Here is a 14,550-nt window from a genome sequence, read left to right as displayed (position 1 = left end):
CTTCAAACTGGTGGCAGTTGAGAAATAAGTAAATAGTTGGAAGAGTTGCAGAATTATTGCAGACAGACAGACAGACAGACAGGGTGGTATGGGATGATCTCTCCACCTGTAGAACGAGAACCCCCTGTGGAGCCGACAAGGTAGCCAGGCTGAGCAGCGTAGTGGAAGTTCAGAAGTACATTTTGCCCAGCTGTTTAATTAAACATATCATTTTACTAAATTAACCTAGAGCAATCCTTCTGTTAGCAGTTTTCCAGGATAGTAAAGATACAGTTGACGTCATTGTCTATTTCAATTTTACAGATATAGCCTCAAGACGTCAATTCGGTAACATCATTGTGTATAATAACTATCTGACCGCCATACTGTTGGTTCTGACTGTTTCAGACTCCGCCTCCATCTTAGTCATAGAAGTGAGTCGGGTGAATGGAGGATGGAATTTGCATACTGCCCCAATGGATCATCGGGTGAGGCAATCGCCATCGCACTGAACACTGCCCTATCCCATCGGGACAAGAGGAAAACTTACAAATGCAGTTCATCGACTGCTGCTCAGCCTTCAACACCATAGTGCCCTCCAAGCTCATTATCCTGGGGAAATGGGTCCTGGACTTCCTGACGGGCCAACCCCAATTGTTGAAGGTAGATAACAACACCTCTGCAACGCTGATCCTCAACACGGGGGCCCCACAAAGGTGCGTGCTCAGCCCCCTCGTGCACTCCCTGTTCACCGATGACCGTGTGGTCCCGCACTTCTACAAGTCAATTATCAAGTTTGCTGATGATACAATAGTGGTAGACCTAATTACCAACAATGACAAGACAGGGAGGAGGAGGAGGTGAGGGCCCTGGCGGAGTGGTGACAGGAAAATAACCTCTCCCTCAACATCAACAAAATGAAGCAGCTGATTGTGGACTATAGGAGACAGCAGAGAGAGCAGGTCTCCATACACAGTGGAGAGGGGGAAAAGCTTCAAGTACCTTGGCGTGCACATCACTGACAACCTGAAATAGTCCATCCACACAAACAGGAGGCTGAAGAAATTCGGCTTGGCCCCTGACCCTCACGAACTTCTACAGATGCACCATTGAGAGCATCATGTTGAGCTGTGTCACCATCTGGTATGGCTACTGCACTGTTCTCAACCACAGGGCTCTCCAGAGGGTGGTGTGGTCAGCCCAACCCATCACCGGGGGCACACTGCCTGCCCTCCAGGACATCTACAGCACCCGGTTTCACAGGAAGGCCAAGACGATCATCAAGGACCTCAGGCACCTGAGCCACGGTCTGTTCACCACGCAACCATCTAGAAGGCAGAGACAGTACAGGTGCATCAAAGCTGAGCCTGAGAGGCTGAAAAACAGCTTCTATCTCCAGGCCATCAGACTTTTAAATAGTCACCACTAGCCGGCCTCCGCCCAGCATCTACTAGCCGGCCTCCGCCCAGCATCCGGAGATCTTTGTGGGCTATACTCGGCCTTGTCTCAGGATGGTAAGTTGGTGGTTTAATATATCCCTCTAGTGGTGTGGGGGCTGTGCTTTGGCAAAGTGGGTGGGGTTATATCCTTCCTGTTTGGCCCTGTCCGGGGGTATCATCGGATGGGGCCACAGTGTCTCCTGACCCATCCTGTCTCAGCCTCCAGTATTTATGCTGCAGTAGTTTATGTGTCGGGGGCTAGGGTCAGTTTGTTATATCTGGAGTACTTCTCCTGTCTTATCCGGTGTCCTATGTGAATTTAAGTATGCTCTCTCTAATTCTCTCTTTCTTTCTCTCTCTCTAGGACCATGCCTCAGGACTACCTGGCATGATGACTCCTTGCTGTCCCCAGTCCACCTGGCCGTGCTGCTACTCCAGTTTTAATTTTTCTGTCTGCGGCTATGGAACCCTGACCTGTTCACTGGACGTGCTACCTGTCCCAGACCTGCAGTTTTCAACTCTCTAGAGACAGCAGAAGCGGTAGAGATACTCTTAATGATTGGCTATGAAAAGCCATTTATTCCTGAGGTTCCGACTTGCTGCACAACTACTGTGATTATTACTATTTGACCATGCTGGTCATTTATGAACATTTGAACGTTTTTCCTAGCCACCATGCTTCTACAACTGCATTTCTTGCTGTTTGGGGTTTTAGGCTGGGTTTCTGTACAGCACTTTGAGATATCAGCTGATGTAAGAAGGGCTATATAAATACATTTGATTTGATACACACATATACCATACCCCATTCAAAGGAACTTAAATCTCTTATCTTGCCCATTCACACTCTGAATGGCACACAATCCATGTCTCAATTGACTCAAGGCTTAAAAATCCTTCTTTAACCCCCCCCTTCCTTCCTCTACACTGATTGAAATAAATTTAACAGATGACATCAATACGGGATCATACTATAGCTTTCACCTGGATTCACGTGGTCAATCTGTCATGAAAATGTTTTGTACACTCAGTGTATATGTATTTATATTCAGGACTCTGACATTGCTCGTTCTGATTTCTTAATTTGGTGAGGATTTGTGTGTATTGTTTTGCATCATTAGGTATTACTGCCCTGTTGGAGATAGAAACAAAAGCTGCAACTACGATAAAATCTGCAAAATATGTGTGCCCGACCAATACAATTTCATTCGGAAGGATGGGCCTATTTATGCTGTTCACGACAAAACAAGTCCAATTTCCCACTGCATCACCTGTGATTTAATTGAGCAAATTCTACTGTCCATTATAGGTTCAACAGCAGAGGGAGAGAGAGGGGGAGGAGAGAGATGTAGAGAGATAGAGAACATTGTAGAGGCTGAGAAGAAGAGAGAAAGAGAGAGAGAGAGGGTTGCGGAGTCAAAGAAGGAGAACATAATGTGGGGAGGAAGAAATAGAGAGGGGAGGAAGGGGGAGGAAGAGGGAGAAAGGAGGAAGCCTGGGGTAATGAGCCAACAGCAGTGTGAGATATTTGGGCAGCGCCTCGCCTGCCATTCATACAATATTGATCTGCACTGCTTTAGAAATGGTTACACGTAATGGCTCTCTCTCTCTCTCTCTCTCTCTCTCTCTGCACTACAGGCAAGGTAATTATGTGTCCTCCTTCCTCTCCACAAGTGGTCCCAGAGGTCCCTGCGTAACCACACAGTCATGTATGCACAAAGAAACACAAGCATGCGCACAATGCTGTTTTCCCATTTTAGATAGTTGTGGGGGAAAAGTATGCTTGGCTCACTGGTTTTGTTTAAAAATACATGTAGTTAAGTGCACTTCCAGCTAGAAGGCATGTATGAAGCATTCTTAGTATGGGTCACAAAATGGAACTGGGAGGCCCAATGCTTTGAGGTTCCTATCTCCAAGACGTTGAACAGTATTCTTATGCTCATCCAACGTAATTTGTCACCGTATTGTGAAATGGAATCTCCTTGGAAAATACATTGGATTTGAAAAAAGTCATCAATGTAAACTGATTATGTCATCATGGCAACCAATTTTCAACATAGACTAAATGTGTTGCATCTTTACCTTGAAAAGAACGTCAGATCTTAACGTAATATCCACTATAAGAAAAAAACTATAGGCTAAGCAGCAAGGGTGTCATGTACCCCCGCAATTTGAGGGGGAACAAAGTACGTGAGGATGGCTGGAGGGGGCTAAACATAGGATCAATACGTTTTATCTGACTGTGACTGCCGATAACCCCACCCACTTTGCCAAAGCACAAGGTACGTGAGGAAGGCTGGAGGGTGGCTAAACATAGGATCAATACGTTTTATCTGACTGTGACTGCCGATAACTTCAGAACGAAGTTTACTACAAATACAAAATTGCCTAAGTATTTGCAATTGTTACAAACAAGTGAAGGATAGAATGATGCTTCAAATGAAAACCAAGATGATACATAGCCTATATGGGACCATGTAGCCTAATTTAATCATATTTAAATCTAGTTCATGTTCAATCAATTGAATTTTATTTTGTGCCTAGGCTACTGTCTGTCATTTTTGCCACAATATGTTTCATGATGTGTGACAACATTTGCGCAATGCTGTGCCCAATCTGTGATTTACTGCATTACTATTTGGTAAGCATAATAAGTTGCCTCAATATCCTATTTGCAGCCCTAGGTGGTAATATCGCTCTTGTGGACTGATTCTAATGTTAAGGTAAGATTTGAATGGAGAAAACTGGTCTGAGAGCAGCTCTGATTTTCTTTCGATCCTATCAGTATCGACACATGGTGTAACAACGCACTTAGTGAACATTCTCTCTACGTGCATGTTTGGGAAACACTTAAAAAGCTGCCTCATGAATAATGATGCATCTGGTACTATCGTCAAAGTGCTTAAGTTACATCGCAACTGGGAAACGAGGCCTGGGGCTAGATAAAGCCAACTTCATATAATTGCTAGGTGTCTAGTTGTACTACAGGGAAACCCCCCAAAATATACAGTATATAATCATTTTACAGGACAAATCTGAGGGGGCACAGGGCCTATAGGCATGACGCCTCTGCTAGCCAGCAGAGCTATCTACAGCTATCCCCTCCGTCTCCCACCCAGGGTTTAATCCAAACCATTTGATTTTAATCCAAACCGGTCTGCTGAGAGCAAACTTGAACTTTGTGAAAATTCTGTGCAACGTCCGGTGCGCGTTTACTGTGAACACTGAGGCTGTAACCGCTTTAAGTTAGTTTTAACAGTGGTCAAGTAGGCTACTGTAGCTATTTGATGATAATGTAGGCCAACCAGAGTGGCCTACCATCAAATACAATGGAGAAAATGCATCCCATAACATTTTAACATGGAAAACACAGCCCCTTTAAGTAAAAAAAAAAGCTCTTTACCTGTCTAGAAATGCACATATTTTATGCTCTTGTAGGAAGCAATCACTACCCCATCGCAGACTACAAATTATATATAACGGCGCTAAAAATTCACTAACTAGCAAAGGATATAAACAAATGTACACATGTATTTGTAGCTCTCGCTTTGATCTCAAAACAAGCGCATCTACTCATGACCGCTCATGCTGTAAAAACAGTCCAGTTCAAAGTGAACGGCACAAATCCATATATGGCAATGGTCTATTTGCATATAGGCTTACTAAACCGCTGATTGGTTATGGCTCACCAGTCTGTGTAGAGTACGGACCTGAGTCATGCCTGTAATGCAATTGAATCCTACTCCGATGCATTCAGCCTAAAACAACATCTCTTGCATCGTTCGTTTTGCATACTAAATCTTGCATAGTTTGTTATTTATATTGCCTTGAAAGTGGCTAATGTTGCGTTGATTCAATCACAATTCCCACAGTAAGGAGAAACATTGATCGAGTTAACTGATGGGGAAAACTCTAGAAAGTTGAGTGAATTTCAATCTTGTGCTTCTCTGCATTGGGAGATTTCTTTTTGCGTGATTGTGCGGTATGCAGCTTAGAGGGAACATTGCATATAGGCTTCCGGTTTCAAGCTTTAGTTGATTTAAAATGGTATCTACAAGTTATAATAATTATGTTGGACTCGCGTCTCCATCTCAACAAAACATAAAAGTTAAAGAACAGGATTCAATCAAATCAAACTGTATTTGAAGTGCATTTCAATTTGGATTTGATTTGATTTGGTCCTATACTTCAACTTAGATTTTTGGTTGAAATGTAGACGTGAATCCAACACATCAATTATTAACTTGTAGAAAGACTGGAATTAAAGCCAGACTCAGTGGCACAGATGAAACTATCCAAGCAGAAAATACATATCTTTCAAATGTCGATATTTGGTTGCGTTGACAACCAAACACAATTCAATATCAATTTTGCAATGCAAGTTAACAAATTACATGTTGGATTCAAGTCTTCCATTTCAAACAAAAATAAAAGTTCAAGAATAGGATTAAGCCAGTGGCTCAGATGGAACTATCTAAGCGGTAGATACATCTCTGATGAATGTTGATATTTGGTTGCGTTGTCAGCCAAAAACAATTCAAGATGACTTTTGTAAGACAGTACATAACCTAATGTTAAGGCCATCTTACAAACTAATGTAACACTGCTTCTTAAAAATGAGTAACACATCCATGGCAACATTTTGAGATTAATGTAACAATAAATGCCTTGTGTAATCACAGAAAGCGTGCATGTTCAGGGTTGCAGGTCTGTGCAAATCTTCCCAATTGCTAAATCAGACATTGATTTCCCATTGGAACTTGGTTGTGCTTTTACATGGTTGAAAGTATAGTGAGAACACATTGGGAATTCAACAAACGTTTGGCTGTCTTTTGAGTGGGTGAAAATAGGTTGGAATCGCACTGATCAACGTGTCGACCAAATACGACTCAATTCACCACATTGAAATGAGGTGGTGTGCCCAGTGGGTTAATACACATACCTCATTACAATAGAGAATTTCAGTTTGTGTGAATAAACCTTCTACATTAACCCAGGGAACAACAAGCTGCACCATGTCTTTCTAAAGCACTGCAAGATTCACAGAGCACCACTTGGGCGAGGTCCCACAAGAGTTGTCAGCTTCCATAAAACATGACTCAATTTGGGGCCAGCTCTGACTTACTATTTCTACTGACGAACAAGATTTGTACCCTTGCCACTCAAATGTATTACCTCTATTGGAAAAGAGTCACAGGAAATCTATTTCATGTAGCTGACAACGGAGAGAAACTAAACTGAGAAAGTGATATACTTTCTAACGGCCCTTTGACATGAGGCGTTTAGTCGATGGTTTCTGATTAGCCAATAAAGTCCCCTCCGATCATGTGCATTCATGTGCACCACCTCGTGTTGGGTAAACAACATTTTAAAGGCTGTAACTCAATCACTCACACTGGGATGGCAAACAGAAGCAGTCTGCTGTACTGAAGGAGAAATAGAAAGTAGAGAAGCTGCACGAGGAGGGAGGGGAGAAAAGACGAGGGGAGGCGAGGAGAAGGGAGGGGACAGGAGTAGGGGGGGGGTGCTGACTGGTCGTGGGACTGTCTGTCATAAGACTGCTGAACAGTTAATTAAATGGTTACCCGGACTTTCTGCTTTTCACCCCCTACCTACAGTACATGTACATGGGGTCCTGTGTGGCTCAGTCGGTAGAGCATGGCGCTTGCAACGCCAAGCGTCGTGGGTTCGATTCCCGCTGGGACCACCCATATGTAAAAGTAGTGGCCCCAGCCGACTTGTAAGTCGCTTTGGACAAAAGCGTCTGCTAAATGGGATATATTATTATTATATATTACATATTACCTCAATCGATCACCCCAACTTCTCGTACCCCAGTATACTGACTTGGTGCTGGTATGTAGCCTGTATATTTCCTCGTTATTGTTATTTTATTGTGTTAGTATTTTATTTGATCTATTTGTGAATGTTCTCACTTTTTAACTGCATTGTTGGGAAAGGGCTCGTAAGTAAACACTTCACTGGAAACTCTACACTTGTTGTATTCGGACACGTGACAAATACCATTTGATTTGAACAAGTGGCATCCTAAACAACATGGCCCCCAGCAGCAGTCACAGCAGCCAGTCCAGTACAGAGCAGCACTCTCTGCCCGTAAACGGAGGAAGACGCTTGATGAATGCCCACCAGCACGGAAAAAGCACCTTTAATGAAATCACTGATGCTAATCTTTCCAGCTCTTTTTCGTTTGTTTGTGTGTCTGTATGTGTGTGTGTTTTAACCCCCCCCCCCTCTTACTGGGGTATCAAATTAACCTTAGGATGTTATCCTCATGGTCGGAGTAAACACAGAGAGGACGTGGCTGATTTATGTGGACGTAGAGAAAGTGTGAAGGAGAGAAAAAAAAGAGAGAGTGATTGCATTCCTTCTCCCTCACGCATGAAAAGTCCACATCGTTCATTTATTCAGATAAGAAATGTGCTTCTTCCATCCATTACATCACTCGGGACATATTTAAGGGACAAACTAAAAGCTTCTTATCGCCTGCCGCCGAGCTAAATGGGCACACATGCACACACAGTCGGTTCTTGTGACTGATGGTGAGCTCTGGAAGGAAGTGGAACCATTGAGAGGCAGGGGTTTGCTGTTAGGGTGAGGCTTTACCTGGGGGGACCCATTGGAGCCCTGTTCTCTGGTCTTCCTGGCTAGTCTTTTCTTTTTCTTGTGCAGCGGTTTGGACTCCAGGATCATCTCCTCCAGCTCAAAGGTGGGGTCGCAGTTGAGCCTCCGCCTCTGGAAGAGGAACAGAAGGCCACAACACAGGAGGAACATTTAAAGGGCAGTTGTTGGTAAGGAGCTGAGGAAGAAAGGCAATACAGGATGAAGCTTTTAATCTATAGAGAGAGGATGTCGATTCAATCGATCAACCTTCCCTATCTCTCCTACCTGGCCGGCTGAGGTGACCACAGGGAATTCACTCTATAATCACACACTACAGGGAATCCAATACTGTAATTTCCTGTTAGCTTGGTAACCAATGACAGCCTGTAGTGTTGCTGTTATCAGTCTACAGCTGATAGTCCCCTTAAATCAGTGTCCATTCATCGTTCAACTCCTCCATGAGCTGTCAGGTATGAAGCGAGGGTTCACAAGTCAAAGCTCCGCTCCCTGGCACCAAACGACCGGGCACTGGAGGTTGGGACAAGGATGGGAGGTAGGTACAAGCTTAGCCCACTGTGCCAACCGAACAGCTCGACCTACTGCATGACGGCTGATGACGCCACTACCTTACATGCGTCATTTCACCTGCCTGTCACACACCTGCTTCCTAACACCTGAGGAGATGCAGAGGCTGTGTGTGTGTGTATGTGTGTGTGTGTGTGTGTGTGTGTGTGTGTGTGTGTGTGTGTGTGTGTGTGTGTGTGTGTGTGTGTGTGTGTGTGTGTGTGTGTGTGTGTGTGCGTGTGTGTGTGCGCAAGGGGCATGAGCTCTAATGACCCGTAACGGCCTTCTCAGACCAGCAGAGGGGCCGTGGTGAAGCCCCTCTCTGTTTGGGCTGTGGCAATGTCGTGGCAACGTTGGCGTAATGTTGTGGTCTGACTCACGTTGGGGATGAAGCCGGGGGGCAGCTGTTTGCTGAGCACAGCGTCCCAGTTGACATCAGACAGCAGGTCTAGATCCTGCAGCTCAGCCAGGCAGGACACACGCTGGTGCACGTCAATACACAGCAACTAGAGGAGGAGAAGTGAACAAGAGGAGAGGGGAGGTGAAGAGAACAAGAGGAGAGGGGAGGTGAAGAGAACAAGAGGAGAGGGGAGGAGAAGAGAATGAGAGGAGAGGGGAGGAGAAGAGAACGAGGGGAGAGGGGAGGTGAAGAGAACAAGAGGAGTGGGGAGGAGAAGAGAACGAGAGGAGAGCGGAGGTGAAGAGAACAAGAGGAGAGGGGAGGTGAAGAGAACGAGAGGAGAGGGGAGGAGAAGAGAACAAGAGGAGAGGGGAGGTGAAGAGAACAAGAGCAGAGGGGAGGTGAAGAGAACAAGAGCAGAGGGGAGGTGAAGAGAACAAGAGGAGAGGGGAGGTGAAGAGAACAAGAGGAGAGGGGAGGTGAAGAGAACAAGAGGAGAGGGGAGGTGAAGAGAACAAGAGGAGAGGGGAGGTGAAGAGAACAAGAGGAGAGGGGAGGTGAAGAGAATGAGAGGAGAGGGGAGGTGAAGAGAACACGAGGAGAGGGGAGGTGAAGAGAACACGCGGAGAGCAGAAACACACACACACCACACACACCGCACACACCACACACACCACAGGAATGTAGATGAGTGGTGTGGGGGTAGGCTACTTCAGCACTGAGCTACAGCTTGTCTGCAGTGGAGAATTACCAACATAGAATCTGATCACTCAGCCTTATAGGCTTCCAGTTATGACCTCATGATGACAAAGGATACGGCATACATGGCTTACAAAATCGATCATCCTAGCATATAGTAACAATTAGTCTTTCAAGGAATGTATGGGTCAAATACAACTATAGTTCAAGTAAACAAGATCATGGCTCAAAGGTCACCGGTTGTCAATAGCATACAGTATAAAAACAATGCACTATTTATTATTCATTCAGGGAATTTAGGGATGAAATACAAGGTGACCAAGTGTCTACAGTATACAGATCTTTCTGTACCTTTCTGAGCATGGTCTTCATCTCCACAGACCAGGCTATGGGGTAGCTGGGGTTGACCTTGTGGAACATCTGGAGGATCTCATTGGCCGGCGTGCTGGAGCGCATGACGTACGGCCTCTGGAGGGCCAGGACAGAACATTATTATCACACAGAGGTCGTCAGGGTTACCGGGTCCTCACACAGAGTTACACACAATAGTCCCTAAAAGTGCCCGAAGAGAAATGTCTAAATCTCGGTTTAAACTAGACCAGATCATTATTATACTGTGTTACCTCTCTCAGGGGAGAGACAGTTTTCCTGTGTTTGGGATAGATTATGGCTGGGGCTGTGACAGTGATTGATGTGTGGTGCTTTAAGGATGCCAGGGCTGGCTGCCACTGATAGTCCAATCCAGCCGGGCCTGGGGTGAGGGGGTTTAGGGACTGGGGAGAGGGGGTTTAGGGCCTGGGGAGAGGGGGCTCAGAGGGCTGCTGTACAGCTTGACCCTGTAATACTACAGTAGGTACTCAGCAGGGGCTTAGTGGGAGTCCTGCCCCTGCCCTCCCTGTCTTTTCCTCTCCTAACTAAAGATATGCCATGAGGGTAGTCACAGGCTGGTCCCAGATCTGTTGGTAAAACAGCACAAACAGGACCAAGCTCGGGTAATTACACCTTCATCTGAATGGTGAAGCTGGCTGAGATGGGTACTTTCATGATAATATTAAGGGGTATTTCCATGGTTATATTAAAGGGATCATCTCAAGGGCAGGCTTGGAGAGAAAGGTGTTGTCACTGTCTCTTCTTCTCTTACTTCAATGGCTATTCTAGGAGCAGTAACAGCATGTATTGTAGGTTTTAGCATGCATTATTTACAGGCTGGGGATGGGCTTTGTTTCTGTACCTGTCCTCGCAGAAGCTCGTAGGCAGTGACGCCCAGAGACCACCAGTCCACAGAGAAGGAGTAGCCAGGGTGTATTCCCTGGTGTGTCTGGAACAGCTCGGGGGCTGGGGGGAGGGAGGCACGGACACAATCAGCTGTCATTGCTCATCCAGACTGGACAGTAGTACCAGCTAGTACTGAAAACAAACACTTTTAAATGGAACCAAAAAAGGAACCCATCAAAACTGCTACTGAAAACTCACAAAGAAATGTTAGAATCAAGCCCTTCAAAACCCTTCACCTAAAGGGACTCTGGTCCTTTTTATAAAATAAATGAATGTTCCTGGAGGTCCCCACCTTCTGAATACTTGGAATATGAATGTACATTTTTCTATTAAATGATACATTATCCTTTACGGCAGTCTTACATCTGGATCTAAATCCATCCTCTCCTCCTCCCTCCCTCCATCCATCCTCTCCACCCCCTCCATCTCCTCTTCTGTTCCCTGCTGCTTCCTCGGTGTCAGTCCCACTAAACCGATCCGTTCGTCATGCCTCCTAATCAGGCTGGACGAGACACACCGGTCGGCCAGGACCCGGGGTCAACGAACTCCACATTCCAATCAGTCTGTAATTCTATTCATTTACATCAGATCCCCCAGAGCAGAAGGAACAACATTGATCTGATACTGTATGATACGTTATGAAAGGGAAATGTGACAAGCATAAGCATCCACATTGAAAGGGAGATATATTTTACTCTGAAACCAGAAGGATACAGTACCGTAGCGTTGAGCTGTGTCACCTTTACATTATCTCAGTGGAATAAGTGTTGTGTAGTTACTGACCCATGTATGGTTTGGTCCCTGCGATAGACGTGGCTCTTAGATCGTCTTTGACGATGGCAGCGATGTTGAAGTCCGTCAGGTGACAATGTCCTGTAGAACAGAAACAGGAAAGAAAGTCGTATTCGAAATTCTTGATTACAATTGATTTGAAACTAGGTTTATAGGCAGTCTACTTAAGGCAGCATTCAGGCATCAAGCAGATAAAACTGTCTTTGCCCTACATGGTGCTTTGCTGGGTGGGGTGCACGAGTTTATGCAGTCGTTAGTAATAGGGCATTCTTTGTGTTTGAAACCACAGTTCACTCTGGCTGCATTCAAAATGTGGTCACTGTGAGTGAGTGATTTGGTTGGGGGGTTAAATGGTGTAGCGCCCTAGAGCAGGTAACAGAGGGAACAGCAGCCTCAGTGCCTACTGCCAATGTCACCAGCTAACCTTTCTGTGTGTGGGGTGGACTGAAGCCTTAGCCATGCACACTGAACACCCTTTTTTATAAGCTGTGTGTGTGTGTGTGTGTGTGTGTGTGTGTGTGTGTGTGTGTGTGTGTGTGTGTGTGTGTGTGTGTGTGTGTGTGTGTGTGTGTGTGTGTGTGTGTGTGTTTAACCAGAAGTCCCCACAACAGTAGTAAACAAACAAACATTTGACCAACTGGGGACATTTTGTAGGTCCCAACAAGGTCAAATGCTATTTCTAGGGGGTTTAGGCTTAAGGTTAGAATTAGTGTTAGGGTTAGGGTTAGGAGCGAGGGTTGGCTTTAGGGTTAGGGTTAGGAGCTTGGGTTAGGTTTACAGTTAGGTTAAGGTTAGGTTTTTGGGTTAAGGTTAGGGTAAGAGTATGGTTTAGGTTTAGGTTTAGAGTTGGGGAAAATAGGATTTTGAATGGGACTGAATTGAGTGTCCCCAGAATGTTAGCTTTACAAGACTGTGTGTGTGTGTGTGTTTTATGCCACAGCGCTAGAATCGCAAAGCTACCGGTAATTTACCAAAGTTACCAGAAACTTCAGTAATTTTGGTAATTAACAGAAAATCTTTGGCAATCTATCGTAAATTTGGTAACGTATCCTTGAGTAACTTGAAAAAATGAGTCGGACATTGTTTATATCTGTGTCCATAATGTCCATTAGTTTCTAGTAGATAGGACACATGGTTCAGGAGAAAATTGCCTAATTAATGAAAAAAGCATTAATTGACAATAAGGCCATTATTGATTAACTCTGAAACTATTTCAGCTATTGACTGTGTTCACAATGGCCACCAGTTTGATACCAGAACATCGGCAACAAATACATACTGACACAGTAAAATAAAACTGTGTGAAAAAAATACAAAGGACATTTCAAGACAAGACAAAACATTTGTTTACTATCCTTGTGGGGACATTTCGCCAGTCCCCGTCGGTCCCCAACGGTCCCCTCTATTTTAGGCTTAGGGGTTAGGTTCAGGGATAGGGTTAGAGGTTAAGGTTCGATTGAGGGTTAGGGTTAGTGTGTGCACACACATTTGTGTTCATGTGTGTGTCTGTAAAATCACAGGAGAATGACCAAGTATGGCAGTGATGAGAATGCGTTTCACCATGCTCTCTCATGGATTATCTCTCTGCTGTGAACCCTATGCAACATTATGCATAAAAAAGGTGACCATATATTTTATGGTGCTGCTGAGTCCATGAACTATACCCGTGTTACTGAACCTAACCTGCAGAGGGCAGTGCAGGACCTAACGCCTTCTGTCACCCTATAGACAGTGGGTTCGTTTGTTTATTATTTGTTGACTTGGATCCCATTAGCTTTCGCAGAAGCATCAGCTACTCTTCCTGGGGTCCACAGAAAATACAAAACATGACAAGTAACTAAACTCTGACAGACAAGGACAGTCACGCACATCAATCTCAGAAGGTGAATTCACCAATTTGTAAGTCGCTCTGGATAAGAGCGTCTGCTAAATGACTTAAATGTAAAATGTAAATGTTAAAATACAACGATCTACCAAAAAATCAAACAGAAAATGTACACAAACAACACAAGTAAAAAAAATCACGTGTATGTTTGTGTGTCCCAGAACCTGCCGTTCCATGAGATGTTGCTTAATCAATTTTTTTACGTCATTTACGCTGTTTGCTTGAGTAATTGGAGACGGAAGCGAGTTTCATGTTATCATGGCTCTGTATAATACTGTGCGTTGCCATGATTTCATTTTAGACTTGGGGACTGTGAAGAGACCTGGCGGCATGTCTTGTGGGGGTATGTACTGTATGGGTGTCTGAGCTGAAGGCTATTTGATTATGCTGATAAACTGGGCATTTTCATCACAGTAATATTTCTCATGAAAACTAGAAGAGAAGCAGTTCATCTCTTGCCATCCCTTAACCAGGAAATACTGGCATCCATGTTGTTGATGTTAGATCTATATGTGCAGTTAAGGGCAAGGCATAATGCTCTGTTTTGAGCCAGCTGCAGTTTTGCCAGGACTTTCTTTGCTGCACTTGACCATATTACCGGACAGTAATCAAGATGGGACAAGACCGGAGCCTGATCAACTAGCACAGTTGATTTTTGTGTCAAACATATTTGAATAACAGACATACCCCTCCCGATTTGTGTATGCTACCTCACGTTGGGCACATGCTTTCTGTGTTTTGTCTGTTTTTGTCTGAGAGAGAAAGACACACAATCACACTAACCTGGGAGGACAGTTCTGGCTGAGTAGCCAAGGAAACTATATCCCTCAGCTCCGAGGACATCACATTTAGTGCGTCTCCTGTACCTGGACATGACTTAATTGTTTTGCTGAGAT

General features: G+C 44.7%; 1 protein-coding gene across 1 annotated transcript in view; it reads right to left on the bottom strand.

Annotated features, from left to right (window-relative positions):
* Nucleotides 1-14,550, bottom strand: part of LOC135548008 (serine/threonine-protein kinase 32A-like) — a 60,315-nt gene that overhangs the window by 6,267 nt on the left and 39,498 nt on the right. The window contains exons 4-8 of the mRNA XM_064977203.1: nt 11,761-11,850; nt 10,934-11,037; nt 10,054-10,170; nt 8,984-9,109; nt 8,043-8,171 (exon numbers count right to left, since the gene is read on the bottom strand). Of these exons, the coding sequence (XP_064833275.1) occupies nt 8,043-8,171; nt 8,984-9,109; nt 10,054-10,170; nt 10,934-11,037; nt 11,761-11,850 (566 nt within the window). The remainder of the gene's footprint in view (nt 1-8,042; nt 8,172-8,983; nt 9,110-10,053; nt 10,171-10,933; nt 11,038-11,760; nt 11,851-14,550) is intronic.

This window comes from Oncorhynchus masou, chromosome 11, assembly GCF_036934945.1.
Source record: "Oncorhynchus masou masou isolate Uvic2021 chromosome 11, UVic_Omas_1.1, whole genome shotgun sequence".
Classification (NCBI taxonomy): domain Eukaryota; kingdom Metazoa; phylum Chordata; class Actinopteri; order Salmoniformes; family Salmonidae; genus Oncorhynchus; species Oncorhynchus masou.
The sequence above is the reverse complement of the archived record's forward strand: the minus strand, read 5'-3'. Positions and strand labels throughout refer to the sequence as shown.